Source organism: Anabas testudineus, chromosome 12, assembly GCF_900324465.2.
Source record: "Anabas testudineus chromosome 12, fAnaTes1.2, whole genome shotgun sequence".
Classification (NCBI taxonomy): Eukaryota; Metazoa; Chordata; class Actinopteri; order Anabantiformes; family Anabantidae; genus Anabas; species Anabas testudineus.
In genome coordinates, this window is record NC_046621.1 from 8,559,523 (window position 1) to 8,576,664 (window position 17,142).

Below are 17,142 nucleotides of genomic sequence, written 5' to 3' on the forward strand. Positions count from 1 at the left end.
CCTCCAAATCAGGCAGGTGTCCTCACTCCCCTCCTGATCGCTCCAACAAGAGGAGGGGGAGTAAAAAAAAGCTTTTTTTAGGGGGGGGGGGGCTGCACCTCACTCACCTTTGCAACACATAAGCCGATCTTCAGTATCCTCCACACTGTGGCAGCTACCTTAATCTGTTTTTAATGACACTGTAGAGGATCCCGAGAGTCTGCGCTCCTTCTCCCCAGCTGCGGTGTGTGTGTGTGTGTGTGTGTGTGTGTGTGTGTGTGTGTGTGTGTGTGCGTGTGTGTGCGTGTGTGTGTGTGTGTGTGTGTGTGTGTGTGTGTGTGTGTGTGTGTCCCCTGCAGGCCTGTGATTCTTAATGCGGCTGCTGATTTGAGCAGCGCCTGTTTCGACGCGTAAAGAGTTCAACTTTTTCGTTTTTATTTTTACGCAGCAAAATAAGTGGAAAAAAAAAAGAGGAACAGTTTCACGCAAAATGAATTTTTGCTTTGTTATAATTAAGTCTTTTAACTTCAGTTAATTTATCATTAAAATTGAAGTGTCTACATCTATGATTTTATCGCCATGGAGCCTGTTTTGTCCACCTTTTCTCCAGGCGGTGGTTTCTCTCCTGATACGCGTAAACACCGCTATTTAGTCACAAACAAACGCTTTTCTTTGATAGGTTTCCCACCAGCTCTTTGAAATAAAACAATTACCGCACTCTTTGTGCAATAATTGTCAATCATCCACATTAAATTGATAAGCTTTAAATGGACAGAATAATGGCTTAAATGGTTTTACAATGGAACAGCTAAGCAGGATGATTTGCTATTGCTGACATGCCCGCGGCTTTACCAGCTCCAAATAATGCCATAGGTTAATGCATAAATAAGCAAATCAAATCCATGCGTTACCCCAACTCAATTCATTTAATTCCTCTTTAATAAAGAAGCGGCCCCACCCCCCTGTCCCTGCCATTTACCTCGGATTTGTGCGATGAATGCTATAAATGTAAATCAATCTAGATGAGAAAGAATCCCATTGAAAGAGCAGAGAAATTTCATCTGAGAAAAGGAGACAAACGTAGGAGGGGCCCTGCTCATAAAAAGCAGCTGTTTCACAGTAATCTTTTTTCGTGCCCTGTCACTCACCTTGCCTTTTCACTATCTCTGCAAAAAAAAAAAAAAAAAATCTCAGCTTTTGTATTTAGTTGCCACATCTTCTTTGCCATTACATTGCCAAAGTCCATATTCGTCCAGAGAAAAGGAGGAGAGAGAGACAGAGAGACAGACAGAGAGAGAGAGAGAGAGAGAGAGAGAGAGAGAGAGAGACCACTTGCCCAGTTTTTTCGGACAATCCCCTTGTAGTTGTTGGAGTGAAAGGAGGAGTGCATGGATGTCAAATTGCCCTCAAAACACCATGAAAGATTGATTTGCAGCACTTTTCAGGGCCCTGACATTACTTGGAGGGGAGCTGAATAGGAAACCTGTGAGCCGGGGATGGAATAAAGATGTCCTCTCTGCTGGAAAAGAAGGAAAACTGCCCATTTAGCCCCAGTCCATCAAGCCCGAAAAATAGGCAAGAGAGGAAAGAACACAGAGGACTGTGACTATGGAGAAGAAAGGGCCGTAAATACTCATCTAAACGTTGCCACAATACCGAAGGGGCTCCGAACAACAATGAATATTAAACCGCTTACCTCAACAAGGGCTTGAAAAAGTGAACCACGTCAAAACAGCTTTGCATTTTTTGCATGCGAACAATGCTGCAAAAAAAAAAAAAAAGTCCACGTCGAGCTTGTTTCCATTCTTGTTATTCCCGCGCTAACTCCTCACAAAAAAAAAAAAAAAATTAATATTACCAACGCATGAATACGAAATGCCTGAGAAGAAAATGGGCGAGCAACTCCCAGACTCACTGACCCAGATCTGCGCGCAGAAAACTCCACTTATCAGTTAAACTGACAGCAAATGTCTGTTTATTTACACCCTGTTGCGTTATTTTCTGCTGTGCCCTGTGGATCATGCAGATTTCTACCACATGTCCACACAGAAAACAATAGCACCATGTGTTATTATAGAACTTTTGTAGGTTTCACTCTGGAGCACATGTTATTTAAAAGTGCTCTTGCGCGTCTGCAGCTGCGCGCAGAACCAGAGCGTGAATCAAGTCAGTGCAAATAATTAGTAACATTAGAAAATAACAAATAATGAAAGTTTGGGCCTCTCTCTCTTTCTCTCTCTCTCTCTCTCTCTCTCTCTCCTGCGCGTCTCTGCTGGTTTGGAGAGCAGGCAGGTCCACACGGTGAGGGGTGTGCCATTAATAAGTAATTAGACAGGGGTCACACCAGCCACTTATATAAAGAGGCCCTCACAGCCAGGCAGAGCAGCTTTACGCACAGTCTGGAGCAGAGGGACAGACTGAGGAGCAGCTCCGAGTGTCCACTGCTTCTTCTTTTTTTTTCTTCCTTCGCGCTACTTGCAGCTGCTGTTTCCATCATTTCGAGGCTCTCTTCGACTTTTCCCGTTATTATTTGTTTTCATAACCAACATGGGCTCTGTGCTACCTGCCGACGCTTTGGCGCTCAAGTCTGGATTTAAGTGTCCGAGCCGCACTCTGTCGGACGTGATCACCTCGGACATCCTGCACAGTTTCCTGTACGGCAGGTGGAGGAACGTGCTGGGCGAACACCTGACGGAGGAGCGGCAGAGCGGCAGCCCCAAGACCGCCTTCACCGCCGAGGTGCTGGCTCAGTCCTTCGCTGGAGGTAGGCGTTGATTCATTTGATTTCAGCTGTTTTATCATATTGTTGTGCATGTTTTGTTTTGCTATTGATGCTTTTCGTTTATTTATTTATTTTTTTAAATGCGCATTTATAAAAAAAAAAAAATCCTTATTTAATTTACATTTCCTATAAAAATGCGTGTTATGGATGGAGCCACTTCTCACACATCTGTATCGCACAAATTCTAGAGCCATTATTAAAATTGCTCCAGTTTGGCAGCTCGTGTGGACACTTCAAGAAGATCCCATGAAATTCAAACACCTTTAACCCTGCTTCTCAAACATTATATTCAAACTTTCTCTGCTGCTTTCTGCGTTTTTTTCCCCCCATTTCGCTGCTTTTTATTTCGACCCATTTAACGCATTAACTCGTCCACAGCTCCGAGACCTCGCGTTTGGAGCCTTGTTAGGCGTGTAACTGCCGCTGATTGAAAGACGCAGAGCATTAAATTCATTTGGTTAACTTTGTGCTTGACCTGGGAAAGTTTCCACTTAAGAGAGAGAGAAAGGTTTCCTTTCTTTGAGGTGTCCCGGGTTTTTATCCCGCATTCATCAATCTCCGGACAGTCTCTTTTCCTCTCTTGGCAGCTATGGGGCTCCAGAGCTTTTCTCTTTCTCTCTCCTTAAAAGATTTGCTGTTCCTCGCATAATGCACCGTGAAGGCTAAATCTAATGCTATTCATTGCATGTCAACCATCTAATCGCCTTTCCATTTTTTTGTTACAGAAATTCCTGAGTCTTTTAAACAAGTCCTCGTTTCATTCAGCGCAAATTTATTGCTACAAAGTTCTTAAAAGGATAATGAATTTGGAATTAGCCGTTTCTTTTCCAGTAAACTTTAATGAATATCACATCTGAAGCATGACAAATTGCTGGACCCTGGGCAATAGTGGACCATTTAACCCCTATTTGGCTGGGCTTTTTTTGGAGCTTCAAATTAAAATAAAAAAAATCTTTGATTTTCACATTAAAGAAGATTTTTTTTTCCCCATTCTGGTGCGGATGAAAATGCTTTCCAAGGAGGCTTCTGTGCGCAACAAAAACTTTCAATTCAGCCAGATAATCGAATTAAACGGAGGATACTGTGTAGCTTAATATTTCGTGACTAAAATAAGATCCAGTCAATTCCTTCTTTCAGGACTTTTCCAACAATCGTGTTTCATGCAAAGTTTTGGCACCGACTCACTTTGCTCCGCAACACGTTAGATTCTCCGCTTCAGCAGAATTTATGTAGCTTTTTTATTTAGAAATAAGTTCCAAGACAAAGTTAAGTCTGGAGCAGAATCATTTTTATTTTTAGTTTCTATTCATCGAGCTCACGTTTCTACTTTATGTGTGCAGAAGTGCAGAAGCTGTCCAGCCTGGTGCTGCCCAGTGAGGTCATCATCGCGCAAAGCTCGATCCCTGGAGAAGGTCTGGGCATCTTCTCAAAAACCTGGATCAAAGCAGGAACCGAGATGGGCCCTTTCACTGGGAGAGTCCTGTCTCCCGAACACGTGGACCTGCTCAAGAATAACAACCTCATGTGGGAGGTAAGCTGATGCGCAAACGTTTCTGAAGTCAGCTGCAGGAGAAGCCTGTAAGGCGCGATGAGTGTGACAGATATATGATGGACAGGATATAGTTATATTAACGCATTCCTGTGATTTAATACTGTTTTCCTTCTCGTGTGCGCTCAGGTGTTCAATGAAGACGGCACGGTGCGTTATTTCATCGACGCCAGTCAGGAGGATCAGCGCAGCTGGATGACCTACATCAAGTGCGCACGGAATGAACAGGAGCAAAACCTGGAGGTGGTGCAGATCGGCAGCAGCATCTTCTACAAGGCTGTGGAGGTGAGAATTGAACCATGTTGCCAGCAGCAGCTTGACGTGGGCCTCGGATGCCTCTGCGAGTTTACTGGAGGCCGCCAAGAAAGTACATGTCCTTTAAAACGGCGCCGCCTGTTGACCACAACGAGAATTTAAATAGTTTGTGCAGCAACATGAAGTCGTGGGATTAACTGACCCTCTTCATCTTTTCCTGCTCCCTCAGACCATCCCACCAGACCAGGAGCTTCTCGTCTGGTATGGAAACACCCACAACACATTCCTGGGAATCCCTGGAGTCCCTGGCACAGAGGAAGAGCACCAGAAGAAAAGCAGAAATGGTGAGTAGCGTTTTTGGAAAGTTTTGGGGACAAAACAAAGAAGGTAAAATAAAAACACACACTACCTGACACAAAGTGCTTTGACTCACATCCCTCCACCTTTTCTCTCCCCCAGATGAGTCCCACTCCTGTGACGGCCCTTCGTCGTGCTCCCCGTCCTCCTCCTCTTCCTCCTCCTCCACCACCACCACCGCTGGACGCATGCGCTGCGTTATCTGCCACCGCGGCTTCAACTCCCGCAGCAACCTCCGCTCCCACATGCGCATCCACACTCTGGACAAGCCCTTCGTGTGTCGCTTCTGCAACCGCCGCTTCAGCCAGTCGTCCACGCTCCGCAACCACGTCCGCCTGCACACCGGCGAGCGGCCCTACAAGTGCCACGTCTGTCAGAGCGCCTACTCCCAGCTGGCGGGCCTGAGAGCGCACCAGAAGAGCGCACGGCACAAGCCGGTGACGGCTGGTGCCGACGTGCCCCCTCAAGTGTCCCCTCCTCCACCTCAGATTACTGCCATGCCTCATCAGCACCAGATGCCCCTGGTGCACCACATTCCCACCATGGTGCTATGATGACAGAAACACAGGGTGGGGGGGGGGGCAGTCAGGAAGAACAACAACATTGCACTTTAGGTTAGAGCTGTACTGGAGAAGTAAAGAGAGCTCCTGAGTGAGGACATACATGAGAGAACAAAGCATCTCACAAAGAATTTAAATGTGTTGCCTTATTTGTATTGCTGTTTTTCTGGCTATGTGATTAAAATCCCAGCAGAATGATGTTTAAATGTTTGTTTTTTGGAATTTAAAATCCCGTGAAAAACACTTCTGTTAAAGGATTTGACAAATAATTTGGGAAAACGGAACAAGTGTCATATATCACTACAACAACTGTGAGACAAGAGGATTTTTTTTTCTACATTTTTGACATTTTGAATCATGGTTATTTTACATTATGTCCTCATCAGCTCAGAGATGTCAGTAGAAGCCAGTGTTCACCGTTTCACCTGCATCACTTCACACTGTAAACTGAAATTGTCACTTTAATCTTGTACAGACTTTGAAGAATTGTGTAATTGTAAAGTTGTATTGCTACTGTACATGTGAATGTAAATACATTTGTGCTTTCTTTTATTCTAAATAAATGATATGTTCCAATATAATGAATTTTGTCCGTTCAAGTTTTTGTGAAAAGAGACGCAGAGACTTGAAGTCGATTCAATCAACCACCTGTTCTGGTTTACTGATTTATAATCCTAACTTGCAAAGGTGAAATAAAAAAAGTTAGTAGCAGGGTCATTTGTTTCAATATAATTTCTTTCTACTACTACTGTATTCAATTCATTCCAACAGCTCAATACGCAGCTATTAAAAAATGACACTCCCATGAAGTTACTTGTTTTTAAATAATGTAATTTACTGTCTTAATATGCATTATTATTTTATCTTAATTCACTCAGCTGACTCGTTCCTGCAGTTGTTTTTTCTTCCAGCTGATGACGCCAGACACCCAGAAAAAGAGAGAAGACAAACATCTTCAGGAGAAGTGGAATGAGGGCACAATTGACAATCAGATGATCTAAACAACTGTTTATTTAATTAACTGGATTAATATGCTGTGCTTTAAACATGCTGTGTTTTATCATATGACTGATTAGTACAGATGTGAGTCACGTTTGTGTCACTGCTGCACTTGTTTGCTGTCAGACATTATCCAACTTCCGCCGAGGAGTTTTCAGACAAGTCGTCATTAGAACAACTGCAGAGCAACACAAATCAACATGCTGGAAATAAATTAACTTGAAACATAAGTGACCAGGTGGAGGAGTTTGGGCATCTCTTCTGTCCATTCTGCAAGTTGGAATTAGGGAGGACTTTGACGAGGTGGTGTGTCATCACTAGAGACTGTCCACACTTTCTGATCTGCACAGGTAGGAAAACAGAACAGTTGACCCATCAGACCTACACAGATCATTATTTGATATAATTTAACACAGTGAGTCGCACCTTTATACTGGTCTAGTCATCCTGCTGCTGTCTTGTCCTTCTTTGAGGAGCCACAGCAAGAAACCATCCAGTTAGCTGCATGGCTCAGTGCTAAATGAACAGCATGATGTGAATTTCTGTTTATCTATTTGTAGTATGAGCACACTGCTCTCAACTCTTCTGCTGACATAAAACTGTGGCAGGTAACAGGATCCCATCCCTATCAGGTTACACATGCACTATTTTTACAGACTATCCTACAATCCACTTTTGTGTTTTAATACTTTACTCCATCAAATGTTGTTGTTCAACACAGTGAAAAGAAAAAGACGCTGAATGCAAAAATAAAGTCCATTGCTCAATATAAATGGTTTTAATATAAAACCAGTTTGCTGCAAAACTGTCTGTCTGCTACAAATGTGCACAGTAATTGTATGATAAAGTTTACTTACCAGAAAATATCAGTCACAGCATTGTTTCTCTTAGTTTTGTTTTTTATGTGTCAGTCTTTTAGAGCTTCTCCATCCAGTGTAGTGAAGAGTGTGCTCTGACGCCACAAGACCATGACACAGCGTTTTTTCCATTCATTCATTCATTCGTTGTCCATCCAAAAAAAATAAAATAAGGTAAGTAAAATAAAAAAAAAAATTAAGCTTAAATATCGAATCAGAAAATATGATGTTCTTATTAATATCTCGACATGATTTACTCTGGCGTATCTGTTCATGCTGAATAGATTAAGTTGGTCTTGGTGTGACCAGAATGATTCTGTCATCTATTAGTCGAGTCTTGTTGAGTCGCCGCTGCTCGAGGATTGTTGTCATTCTCCTCTGGCTAGCATTTAGCATTAGCTAGCCGTTTGATTTTCTCTCCTACATACTCTGATCCAGCAGGTGGGTCACAGTTTATGTCATCAACTTTGTACTGAACCACGATGATTAACGCATGCAACGAAAACACTTATTTATTAATGAAGCGGTTTGTCGGATAGATTAAGTGCAGTAAAACGCAGCGAAAAGTTGACAACAAATGTCAGCTAACAGCTAGCTGGCTAGTTAACAAGTCAGCTAGCTTAACGTTAGCTTGTCAGGCATCTCTGGCTAGCATAGCAGTAAACTTAACCTTTAGATGATTTGGATTAATAAACATATTAAACGTCTTATTACAATTAGATACTTAGCTTGTTAATGTGTTGTAATTTAGGAAGAAGGCTTCACTGCTTGCTTTAAGTTGAAACACCAACTTGTTGTAAGTTAAACGCTCAGTAGAAAAATTTCCATGTCATCTTCATACGACGATTTGTTTCAGACAAAAGCTTAGATAAAAGGACACTAAATGTATTAGTTAGTTAGATAAATGTACGGATAATGTTCTGTAGTGTTCACTTCACGTACAATTCCTATATATCTACGAGTGTTTTGTTTGAGGAAACACCACGCTAGCAGTGATTCTACAGGATTTATTATTAAGCTTCTTTTCTGTGACTGAGCAAAAAATAAATGGCTTGTAAATTCATTGTCTACAATGGAGTACTGGAAACAGTAGTAATTTTATAATGATTATATTATTTCTACTGTATTTTTGCACTGACAGCAAAGAGCTCACTGTGTACTGAAACATACACAGTGGACAGTCAGCTCACAGTCTCAAATTAGAGGTGGGCCACATAAAGAAAAATACAGGATATTTATTGACTGTCTTTACTTTATTTCTAATACTTGTACAGAATATATATTCATTGTAGGCAGCATTGTATCTTATATTTAGTATCTAATGTAGAGCTGGTATAATTAGTCAGTTATTTGCCCAGGTTTGGTAATTAATGAATGATTTCACTTAGTGTTTAAGCAAAAATGCCTCAAAGTTCAGAGTATAAAATGTGAATTGTTTGCTGTTGTTCTTTGTCATATCTCACACTAAACAGAATATATTAATTTGTTATATGTTTTAATAATAATAATTAATAATTATTAGTCAGACAGTCAAACTGTTTTTCACTATTTTATGCCTGTATCTGTGTGCATGTGTGTGTATGTGTGTTACACAGGATGTTAGGATGGAGTGTAGCCAAGTTCTGCCGGACAGCTTGGTGTTGGAGATCTTCCTTCGTCTGCCTTATGATGCTGTGCTGAGAGCTGGCCTGACCTGTAAGCAGTGGTTAGCTGTCTCCAGAGATGAGTTCCTGTGGAGGGAGCTGTTCTACAGCTACTACCGCATCCCCCGCTCTGTCCCCCGACACCCAGGTAAGTGCAGACCATTTACCATTTATTTATTACAAAAACACAGTCTAGAGATGTTGACACCAGTTGGAGCTTTCAGTAACTACTATTCCACTTTTGTGCAGCGGCTGTGTCATGGTACAGGGAGTTCAAGCGTCTGTTTGACTGTATCCCCTGTGTGGAGGTTCAGACACTGAGAGAACACAGCGACCAAGTCCTCCACCTTGCTTTCTCTCACAGGGGTCACCGGTTCTCATCCTGCTCCAAAGACTGTACTGTTAAGGCAAGCATTTAAGTATTAATTATATACTACTACTACAACTACTACTACTACTACTACTACTAATAATAATAATAATAATAATTAGTATTATTATTATACTTTCATTCTAGTTTTTTCTTTTTTTTTTTACTCGCTGCCATCATGACCAGTGATTGTTTTCAGTATTAGTTTACTTAGCAGTTTAAAGGACATACTTCAGGGACAAAACAAGTAACAACAGGTGGACTAATTGTAGTTTAAAACATGCCCTTTCAGCACAGTGCAACTCATGCAATACAGCAGCAGTTGTGTTTTACTTGCTGTGATTAAAAAACTCTTTAATTATTTAAAATCAAAATTTTTGGCACTTTCTATGTAATTGTTTGCTGTGCTAGGTACTTTTTAAACGTCTTAGTAGAGAAAACAGTCATATTGTATAATAATATTGTAATTAACTTTAGCCCTTTTTATCTTGTCACCTAATATGAACTACTTACTTTGGGCAGTAAGCTCTTGTAGTTGACCTAGTTTTGAGTTTTTGTGTTTTCTTTGAACAATGTGGCAGACTTAGTCTTTGTTGATAATAATAATAGGGATTTAGAAGCAAGGGGGTAATACAATTTAACAAAAGTCTTGCGACTAAAATGAGATCTCCTATGAAATGCATTTTAATCAGTAGACCATCAAGACAACCCTATTAGTGCAGTTTGAGAGTCCGCTGCCACCTGCCACCTTTTTGATCAGTTCAGCAGTTTGCAGATAATTTTCGTTTCTCATGTGTTAATTGCGTAACCAGATGTTATTCATCTTATCATTCACTCACATAATTTCAAACCTCCCTCCTTCTGTGCAGCTGTGGGACACAGAACGACCAGATGGTACCATCTCACTGGTGCACACCTCCAGTATGCGGCAGTTCAACTGGGGCTATACCCAGTTCTCCCAGTTCAATGCAGACGACAGTCTGCTGCTGGTGTCTGGTGTTTACCTGGGTCCACATCACTCCTCTTCTGGAGAAATCGCTGTGATCAGTCTTGGTAGGATCAAAATGTGTCTATTATGAATGATAGAAATTAAGGTGACATGGTTTGACTTTTATTCTGTTTTTCAAATAAATGTGAAAAACAGCATGTGGGAGTGAGTGTTGTGTCTCACTTACTGTCTGACACAAAATACAGTGATAATGGTCTTATAATTAAAGTGTGTCACGATCATTAATTATTTTATTTCTGTAATAAGAATGCAGTGTATACCAGACATGTGTTAGGAGGGCTCACAATTTTATATGTGTATATTCACTACATTATCAATAAAAAAAACACTGCTGAAATACAATGTTATATTCAGCATCACAAAGTCATAATTGTTTATTACAAGTGCATGAATTGTTGTGTGTTTATTGCAACTACAAACAGCTATAGATTAGCCTCAAAATCAACTGACAGGAAGAACAATCACAGTAAGATACAGCTCAGTTTCATAGCAACGTATATTTTAACAGAGCTGCTGTTGACTCTCTCTTCCCTGTTTCTATTTGCCATCACAGAAAATTACTCACTTTTGTCACGAGTTAGGAATAAGCCATACGATGTGTTTGGCTGCTGGCTGAATGAGACCCACCTGATCTCTGGAAACCTGCACTGGATAGGCAACATGACATCCTGCTCTGTGCTCTGGCTTAATAAAGCCTTTCAGGTGAGCCCCAGTACAGTAGCCAAAGCTCATCAGGCTTGTCAGTAAAAATCTTCTTCATCAAGTGCAGATTTAAAACCTACGGAAAAATATCTTTGGCTTGTTTTCTGGGATGAGCAACTTTCTTTATAGTTTTGTTAAGTATTTAGATCCTTTACGTGTGTTTACTTACTTGAGCTACTTATTAAAAACCTTAATTAACTTCAGATAAATAGAAATGTGCAAAACAAATTGTAATGGAGCAGAATTATCAAGGGCCATCGGCAGATTTATATTTCACATGTGTGCTTATGTACAGTACAGAAAGTGATGAAGAATTTGGATAATTAAGAAATAATTGCTTTTCTTTTTATCCAATAGGATATTGAATCAGAGAACGTCAACGTCGTAAAGCGCCTTTTCAAGATTCAGAACATTAATGCCAGCACCATCCGCACCGTCATGGTGGCCCACTGCCGTCGTCATGACAACCCGGACTTGCTCCTTGACTACGAGGCCCAGTCTCTGGCTCAAAGGCAAAAAGGACAGCGCCACCACCAGCCGCTCCTCTTTGACCTGGGAACCTCTGGCAGTGAGGAAGAAGAAGAGGTAGAGGAAGAAGAGGAAGACCAGTATCAGAAGGAGGCAAGGTATCATGGACGTCCCACTGCCCGCATCCCGCAGCCCACCATCTCTGGTCTGGATCATGTTATACAGGTGAGTTAGGTGTGACACTCTGGCTTTTTTAATCTTTTTTAAGTGATATTGTTTTTCATTTTGTCTCGTTCTTCTGCTTTTCTTCTTCAATGTTAGAGTCGTAAAAATGTTGACTCCAGAGAGCTGGAGATCGAGACCCAAGTGGCCCAGATGATGGGCAGAGCCCACACAAAAGCGCCTGACTGTAGCCTCATTGAGCCTTCTGAGAGCAAGGAGGGAGAAGACAAGACTTACTTACTCTTCACCACAGGCAGCCTTACCTATTCCCCTCACCAGATTGGTATGATTGTTTCACAGCTCTGGCATCAAATCCAAACCTATACTGCAGCAAATGTATGAAACTACAAATAAGAAACAAGTAATATGACACAACGCCATGATACTTCACCTCTTACCGAACTTTCCTTCCCAGGTATTAAACTAATCAAGCCCGACCAGATGACAACGTCTGGTCCTGTCCTAGGTGAAGAGCGAAGTTCAGATGAGTTTTTTGATTCTCTGGATCATGTCATTGATATTCATGGACACATCATTGGTATGGGCCTTTCTCCAGACCATAGGTAAGCTAATCGATACTAAATTCAGCATGCTGTAATAGCTTAATTAAAAAATATGTAACCATTGGCTGCAGGATCATTCAAATAAGTGTTTCCTGTAGCTTTAGATCAGACATATGTAATGTTCAGAAGGGGAATTTGGACCTGTCTTGCTACAGAAGTGCTTCCTCTATATTTTCAGGATGTTTGGTGTGAACAGATCTTTTGCGATCAACATCTCTGTTATGTTAAGGTCTTGATAAATATATTATTCATGATTGATGAATAATTGCGCTGAATGTTTTGAACCATATTCAATGCTGCATGCTTTTACCAAACAATGTTATTTCTTATCAGTCCATAAGACATTTTTCAGTAGTGTTGTAAACAGTCCTCTTTAGCAAATCTCAGGGTTTTGTTTGGAGAGTAGAGGGTTCCTCCATGGTGTTGATGGAATTAACTTAGCTGTCAATCCAGTTCTGGAAGTTTAGCCACAGAACTAAATCTTCTCCATTTATGGACAAGTTATCAAACAGTGCTCCTTCGAAAAGCCCAGTAAGATTACTTTGAAACATTTTGCAGCTTTAGCAGCACTTTCTGTTTCAATGTGACAGTGCAAGAAACTTGAATGACCTGTACGGCACATTGACCTTAACCTCATCAACACATTTGGGAGATGAACGATGATTGTGCAAATCTATGCAGCCAGATACCAAAGTGGTGTGGAGAGCTTTACCAGAAGAGTGGAGATTGTTGTAGAACAAAAATAATCCCTGCTGTCTTTGTCATGATGACCTGCTATGACAAATCTGGCGTAGTTTACATCTGTCTGTGTTCTTTTGGGCATGTAATGTAGAATCATACCATGGTTTCATCATATATTCAGAACTTAAACGGTCTTATAAATAAATAAAGGTTGATACTGACTCGGCACTGGTTATGTTGAGTTTTTACATCATGTACTTTATGAACTTTATAAGTTAGAAATTCTTTTATAACGCTGCTTTCCTCATCGATCAGATACCTTTATGTGAACAGCCGGGCTTGGCCAGCTGGATGTGTCATCTCTGACCCGATGTCACCGCCTCCTATTGCTGAGGAGATAGACCTGCATGTCATCGATCTGAAGAATTTGAGGGAGGAAAGGAGGAGTCTTCGTGCTCACCGAGCCTTCACACCTAACGACGAGTGCTTCTTTATTTTCCTAGATGTCAGCAGAGACTTCGTTGCCAGGTGAGTGACGGAGTTCCTACTATTCCAGAACTATTTTATCTCAGACGCAGCTTTTTCACACCATCAGTTTGCTTAATTTTGAAATTAAGTGGTGATGTGATGAATAAGAAAGTGATACTGAAACGGCACCGAGTGTAAACAGAGCTGTAACGTTTCAGTATGAATTGTCTCATAGTTTTACATAATGTTAAGTGTGAAAGCCCCTACGTTTACATGTTGTGAGTGAAGAGATGCACGTGCAATATTCAATTTTGAGTTTCATTTAGAGGTTTTGCATACTTTCGGTCTGGTCTTATCAGCTACAATTTTGTCTTCTTATGTCTGCCAATAATGACACATTACAGGATACATGATACGTTTCTCAAGATTTCAAGCCCAAACCATAACCCAAAAAATAGAAATAATTCAAAATAATACAATACAACATGGCTTGTATATTAGCTTTATTCGTTGCGAGAGTTCTTCGGACCTCTGAAGCCTCTGAACTGAATGTACTGAGTGTGTAAGCTTGTCGTTGTCGGTCTCTGATCTGATACTCAACAATTAGCACATAGGTATACAAAAAATATGAAAGCATAAATGCAGTCATCTTATTCCACGTTTGCAAATGTGACTATTATTTTTTCTTTTTCATATTTTAAAGTAAAGGGGAAACCTTTCAACCTTTCGGTTTTAAACGTAAGTCAGACAAAACAAGCAGTTTTTAAAGACATTACTTTAGGTTGTGGAGCTTGTGCTGTCACATTGTTTATATAGCAAGACAATAATCAGCTTGTTATTTAATAATTAAATCATCTTTTGTAGCTCTAGTAAAGACAGACCGAAGCTTGACTTTGACAGCAATGATGAAATGATTTTGTTATGACGGTTTTATTTATTTATCTCTTCTACCTGTAGTGGAGCGGAGGACAAGCATGGTTACATCTGGGACCGACACTACAACATCTGTCTAGCACGTCTGGCACATGATGACGTGGTGAACTCGGTGGCATTCAGCCCCGCTGACCAGGAGCTGCTGCTCTCTGCTAGTGATGACTCTACTATTAAAGTGTGGCGTTCACCGCGCATGGTCCGTCTAGCGCAGGCCCCAGCCCGGCCGTCCAGGCCTCGCAACCTCCTGCCATCCTGGCTGAGCCGCAACAAAAACTCTACATCTGCCGGCAGTGTCTGTGGAAAACTATGAGGTTGGAAAAACCCTTAGAGTGAGAGGGAGTGGGACGGGGAAAGTTTGATCGGTTTCCTCTGTGGTGTGAATATATATGCACTCCATGTATATGTATAGTGTGGTTACAGGCAGTGATTTTGCTTGAGTTGTTGGTGTTGTGACCCACAGTAGTGCTCTGCGTCTGGAGGGGACTGTAGACGAGAGTCAGGGTTACACACAAGGGGGCGCTGTTTCACAAGCAAAGGGCTGAAATGAGCACCACTCTGTGGTATCACAGATAGATAGTGTAGAGCTGACACCTACATGCACAAGACGGCTGTCCAAACCTGTTCCTTAACTCATGGTTTTTGTCTGATTTTATCTGTAATGTTAGGTTAGGGAGGTCGTACACAGGACTCTTGGACCTGAGCTGTAAATGACTGTAAATGTGCTGCAGAGATGATACTGGTTGTGGCATCCTGCTCATCAAAGGCAAAGTGCTGTGACTGAAAATCATTACTTTTTTTTTTTTTTTTTTTTTATCACGTCACTAGTATAACCCAGTATAAATCCTGTTTTCACATTTCATAAAACCAAAAGGGAAGAGGTCATAAACCTGCATTTCCTGCAGTCTGCCTTGGTTTTTATTGACGTCCTGTCCCACTAATTGTGTGCCCCGGAAATGATTCATCACTGTTTTGTGAAATGTAGAATACCTGAGTAATTCAGTGCTGAAGCTTGTGAGAAACAATTGGCGTGATGCAGGACTGCAAACAAAAATAATTTGTGTGTGTAATTGTTATTGGGCCTATGATTTAGAAATGTATTTAAACACCTACATTCACTAATAGAACAAACCATCACCCTTTATTTCTGTCTAAAATCTGTCTGACACAGCAGGACGACTCTCAAAAACATGGATATCTGGGACTTTTGTGCTCAAAAAAGTTTTGTTCTTTACTTAAAATGACATGGGCAGAAGATTTGTTTTACCTTAATGCACAAATTCCCTTTATACAGAAAGGAATATTTGGATATACACACAACATAGAGCCCTCCAGAATCTACTGCTATTTATTGGTCATTTTAGTGCATTGATATCCCGCATTGATACATTAGACCTACTGAACAAGAGATGTTACACTACAAACTTAAATAAGGATAAATATTGAAGGAAATAATAATTATGTTAAATGGGCACTTTAAACTAAATTCACTAATTTAACCTTTGAGGGGAAAAAACATTGCCTAAATTGGCCCTTTTTATTAAAGTTGTACAGTACTTCTTTTGAAATAACAGATTATTCTGTGTGAGCAATAACAAAAAAGAAAAACATCAGTAGGTTGGATATTATGGAAACCCCAAGTCATACAAATGGCACCCAGTGCTTTTATTTAGAGTAGCTGTGTAGTGTACCATACGTTAGTACCATAATAAAAATGAATTAAAAACAACAACACTGCAAAAAACATAAAATGCTGACTGGGTCCAGTATCATCACTGACAGAAAAAGTGGAGTGAACCTGTCGGATCTGTTTAAGGGTGTTTGTGTGTACATCGGTTACCCCTTGACTTTCATCATTGTCATCTACAAGACCCTTAACCTGCATTATTCAAGTGACCGGTGTAAACAAAACATAACAAAACAAAAAGTAACACATGACAAATGAAGCTTGTGACTATTTTTCAGTTGCATTTTAACAGAGTCAGAGTTCAGGTACTTTACCTCGTACATATTTATTTCCATGACGGTCACTGATGTAGGAGGTTTTACTGTAACTGATTAAAAACACTGTTGTGGGTTTTCTTATTATTTTACCAACATTAACGGACTGGTTTTTAAAAAAATCTCCATGAATTCAACACTTATTTTCTGACTCATGTTGCTGTCTGAACACTTTTTTCCATATTTTGAAATGTGTTTGATAAGTTAGGAACTTTCTCCTTGGTCCCCAAACTGTTATTTATTACTGTAGCTCCATCCTTTCCATCATGTTTCCTATTCTCTGCTCTACTCCCCCTAAATAAAAAGCATGCCCCTAAATGTCAGAAGACTGAATAAGTGTCCGATATTTTTCTTTTCTACTAGAACTCTTTGGTTCTCATGGGGTTTTTCATTAAAGGTTCTGAAGAGAGAGATAAACATGCACCAAAGCTTTGTGCTTATTATAAGTCAGTTGGCAAAACTGACTTATAATAAAGTTGACAAAATTTCACTCAAATTAAAAAGCAACACACCACCACACAACAGTATTTGAAAATACTGTTGGGATTAATAGTAATCTCAAAAAGAATGAATGACAGTAAAGATGCAATTAGTGTGTAATTTGGGTCAAAGGTTAACAAAACTGTGCTAAATAGAAACATAGGAGAAAATCACCAGGTCTCTACAGTGACCTACAGGGTGGACTTTAAAGACCCGTTCTATATCTGTGCTGTCTGCTCTGTACTTACAGGGGCGTTATGAGCAAAA

General features: G+C 40.5%; 2 protein-coding genes and 1 long non-coding RNA gene across 3 annotated transcripts; 2 read left to right on the forward strand and 1 right to left on the reverse strand.

Annotated features, from left to right (window-relative positions):
- Positions 1–2,526: 2,526 nt before the first annotated feature.
- Positions 2,527–5,476, forward strand: LOC113159577 (PR domain zinc finger protein 12). The gene is made up of 5 exons (XM_026356344.1): positions 2,527–2,743; positions 4,102–4,292; positions 4,440–4,595; positions 4,795–4,909; positions 5,025–5,476. Exons 1-5 carry the CDS (start codon positions 2,527–2,529, stop codon positions 5,474–5,476), a joined length of 1,131 nt encoding a protein of 376 aa, XP_026212129.1.
- A 1,032-nt stretch (positions 5,477–6,508) lies between these two features.
- On the reverse strand, positions 6,509–7,482 carry LOC113159487. Its single transcript, XR_003298629.1, has 3 exons — positions 7,339–7,482; positions 6,908–6,997; positions 6,509–6,823 (listed from the first exon to the last, which is right to left on the reverse strand). It is a non-coding gene; the product is annotated as an uncharacterized LOC113159487 (long non-coding RNA).
- A 192-nt stretch (positions 7,483–7,674) lies between these two features.
- fbxw5 (F-box and WD repeat domain containing 5) lies at positions 7,675–16,720 on the forward strand. The gene is made up of 10 exons (XM_026355131.1): positions 7,675–7,779; positions 8,934–9,129; positions 9,231–9,388; positions 10,221–10,404; positions 10,914–11,062; positions 11,420–11,755; positions 11,852–12,035; positions 12,168–12,315; positions 13,312–13,524; positions 14,422–16,720. Exons 2-10 carry the CDS (start codon positions 8,943–8,945, stop codon positions 14,705–14,707), a joined length of 1,845 nt encoding a protein of 614 aa, XP_026210916.1. The 5' UTR covers positions 7,675–7,779; positions 8,934–8,942; the 3' UTR covers positions 14,708–16,720.
- Positions 16,721–17,142: the final 422 nt, after the last annotated feature.

Excerpts from the sequence above, each read along its gene's own strand:
- LOC113159577 (XM_026356344.1), top strand. The coding sequence starts at position 2,527 with ATGGGCTCTGTGCTACCTGCCGACGCTTTGGCGCTCAAGTCTGGATTT. Across the intron at positions 2,744-4,101 it reads GGCTCAGTCCTTCGCTGGAG|AAGTGCAGAAGCTGTCCAGC; the intron begins GTAGGCGTTGAT and ends TTATGTGTGCAG. Across the intron at positions 4,293-4,439 it reads ATAACAACCTCATGTGGGAG|GTGTTCAATGAAGACGGCAC; the intron begins GTAAGCTGATGC and ends GTGTGCGCTCAG.
- fbxw5 (XM_026355131.1), top strand. The coding sequence starts at position 8,943 with ATGGAGTGTAGCCAAGTTCTGCCGGACAGCTTGGTGTTGGAGATCTTC. Across the intron at positions 11,063-11,419 it reads GGCTTAATAAAGCCTTTCAG|GATATTGAATCAGAGAACGT; the intron begins GTGAGCCCCAGT and ends TTTATCCAATAG. Across the intron at positions 13,525-14,421 it reads AGCAGAGACTTCGTTGCCAG|TGGAGCGGAGGACAAGCATG; the intron begins GTGAGTGACGGA and ends TTCTACCTGTAG.